The sequence below is a fragment of the Anopheles aquasalis genome, chromosome 3, assembly GCF_943734665.1.
Source record: "Anopheles aquasalis chromosome 3, idAnoAquaMG_Q_19, whole genome shotgun sequence".
Taxonomy (NCBI): domain Eukaryota; kingdom Metazoa; phylum Arthropoda; class Insecta; order Diptera; family Culicidae; genus Anopheles; species Anopheles aquasalis.
Window position 1 is genome coordinate 65,641,049 of NC_064878.1, and position 2,500 is coordinate 65,643,548.

General features: G+C 50.2%; 2 protein-coding genes across 6 annotated transcripts in view; one reads left to right on the forward strand and one right to left on the reverse strand.

The window, feature by feature from the left end:
- LOC126578056 (uncharacterized) overlaps positions 1 to 397 on the reverse strand; it is a 1,128-nt gene extending 731 nt beyond the window's left edge. Inside the window, exon 1 of the mRNA XM_050240250.1 lies at positions 1 to 397. This exon is cut by the window's left edge and continues 204 nt beyond it. Within this exon, the coding sequence (XP_050096207.1) occupies positions 1 to 318 (318 nt within the window). The 5' untranslated portion in view covers positions 319 to 397.
- Positions 398 to 865: 468 nt separating this feature from the next.
- Positions 866 to 2,500, forward strand: part of LOC126578044 (TOM1-like protein 2) — a 6,784-nt gene continuing 5,149 nt past the window's right edge. For 4 of the 5 annotated variants that reach the window (XR_007608376.1, XR_007608375.1, XM_050240229.1 and 1 more), the window contains exons 1-2: positions 866 to 1,007; positions 1,510 to 1,878. Coding sequence is in view for 3 of the 5 variants with exons in the window: in XM_050240229.1 (XP_050096186.1) it covers positions 1,809 to 1,878 (70 nt within the window). In the remaining 2 variants the exon portion in view is untranslated. Of the gene's footprint in view, positions 1,008 to 1,133; positions 1,382 to 1,509; positions 1,879 to 2,500 lie in introns of those variants that run through there. The other variant, XM_050240230.1, reaches the window with a different exon arrangement.

A 2,500-nucleotide genomic window follows, 5' to 3' on the forward strand; every position in this document is an offset into this window, starting at 1 on the left:
AGAGCGGCTCATTTGCGACCCTTCAGCCACAGACATTTTGAGCAACGAATTCACTAGCGTTTCCGGCTCTTGTTCTTGTGGCACAATATTCTTCATGAACTGATCAAAATGATATAATGCCAGTGTTTGTCTGACATATCCGTTTAACTGCTGCTTTTCAACCTTTTCAAGATGAGCAACACTTTTTTTGCTGGTCTCTTCATCACTGGACTCTCCCGAGGAGTCAACATTCCTTCCGTTTTCCGCAAACTCCTTTCTGATATCGTCAAGTTTTTCTGCCTCCAGAAAGTCGACATACAATAGCGGATCGAAGTACATTTTTTTCCCTTCACAAACGAAATTCGAAATTATCAAACGAAGGACGACACAGATTACGCACCCGCACTGATGACTTGGCAAGACCACCGGGAAAGATAAAATAGAGTTCGGTTGCAAAAATGGCGTGATTAACGCGTATCCTTGCCACGCGAGAGAAGAGCGCAATCCTTTGAATACGAGAGAGAAGATCACGTGATCTTGTGTGTGTGTCAGGATCCTCCATCATGAGGAAAAGAGATCTACTAATCGCCTCCCGCGCCCTCACTTCCTTTCCTCCTTAAGCGGCGACAAACGAAGCGTAGACTCCAACGTAAACCTTGTGTGTAATGCCTGTTTGCGCTCAATCAGCACCCGGCTGCAAACGGATAAAAAAGATGTGCGTAATAAAATTATACACGCTCAATCGTCGGTCGGTCCCAGGACGCGTTGGAGGTGAAATCCTCTGAAATCCTTGGCAAAATGTGATTTTGAAAACCGTAATTCAGCGCCCAGGTACGATTTTGACAACCGCTGTAGCGCACCTTGTTTTGACACTGGCGCGTGAGTGTGTTAGTGCGCTGAATAATTTTGATGGGCTGCTGCGTGTTTTTGTCTTGTGCGCCTCGAAAAAAGGAGATTTCACCGTTGTCGCGTTCGGATTCGGAAACAACTCATTAACAAAGCGCAGACGGCTGCCTCAGCGAGAAAAGGTGCGACAATTCCCGGTTTGTGACCCGCGGCCCGCTCCTGTCGGGCGATGCACCCTAAATACATCCGCGATTAGAGGAGGAAGTGCGTTATGAGACTCCCACGTACTGCGCTGGACGCATCGTCAGCAGCATCATCATCATCTGCTTCAGTTCAGTATTTTAGCTGGATGTCGCATTTCGGATCGTAGGCGGTCGAGCGCACGATACCTTTTTTTTTTTTTTTTAATCCACCCCTTTACAGCCAAGGGTGACTGCAGTTGTGGTTGGCGCAGTGGCCAGTTCATGATTCGATTTGTGCTGACTTTGCATTTCTTTCGGTGCGGGCGGAGGAAGTGTTGTTGCATTTCGTAAAGTATAGATTAAAACAGTAGGCGGTAGGGTCGATTGTCTATCGCGGCGCATCCTTTAACAAACCCCTGTGAAGTGTTGTAGAGAGTGTGGGAGGCTCTTGACCGGCGGTTGGTGCATCGTGTTGACCGTTGCTGTGTGCATCCCGTTGCAGGTGAGACGGAACGACGAAGAGTGAGCCTTGCCACACGACACCATCGGGCCACTGCAATCGATTTTGCTGCCAGAAGACGTACGCCCGTCACACCAGACGGAATCATCGGGTGTTGTTGTCGGCCACCCTGAAGGACGGCTCCCCCGCCGTATGGTGTGCTTGTGGTGAAGTTTTTGCATCAGTAATCGATTAGAAAGAAGAAGAAAGCGTATCCTAGGAACGGCACGACAACGATTCTTGGCAAACGCATCCGCATCGGACATCGGCACTAGCTAGGAGGAGACATTGGTGGCGAAACGATGACATCATTTTTCAACGTTGGGGCGCTGGGCGGAAATCCGTTCTCGACGCCCGTGGGTCAGAAGATCGGTAAGTATGTACGACGGTGAGAGGCGGGCTTTGCCACGAAACAATATGCTCGGGGCGGGAACTGGAATCAGCTGAAAATCATCAACATCACATCACATGGTATCGCATGGAGTGGCAGCAACAAAACATGCCATTCCGCAGTCGGTGCCTTTTTACGGGTGGTGACCACTTTCCTCACACCTTCGGTGGATAAAAGCCTATCTGAAGTCCGATAAGCGCGATACAGAATGTGTGCCCATGTGTTAAAAGGTAATGCATTGCAAGATAAGGGTGGCCACTTGCTCACCACCAAAGCGAAACGAGGACAAACCGTGACCCGTCTCTAGTGGGCTCGGTTTTCTTTTTTCTGTCTTTTGCCGTATCATTTTAGTTTGCGGTCCTTGTGCGTTTGTTTTCCGCCACTGGTCCGGTCTCCGTCTTGAGCTGTGGCCGAGGAAGCCGTACAGCGAAGCCTGCGAGTGAGTCGTGTTGCGGTTGCGAGAGAAATGTTTGGAACGCAGTCCCGTCCGCCCTTGGGTGTATAATGGCGGCTTCCCGTAGGTGAAACGCGTCAGTAACGAACCAATTGGAGCGCGGTACGCGGCCGGCCGCTCTCCGTCGTTCGGTTCGTCGATTTGCATTT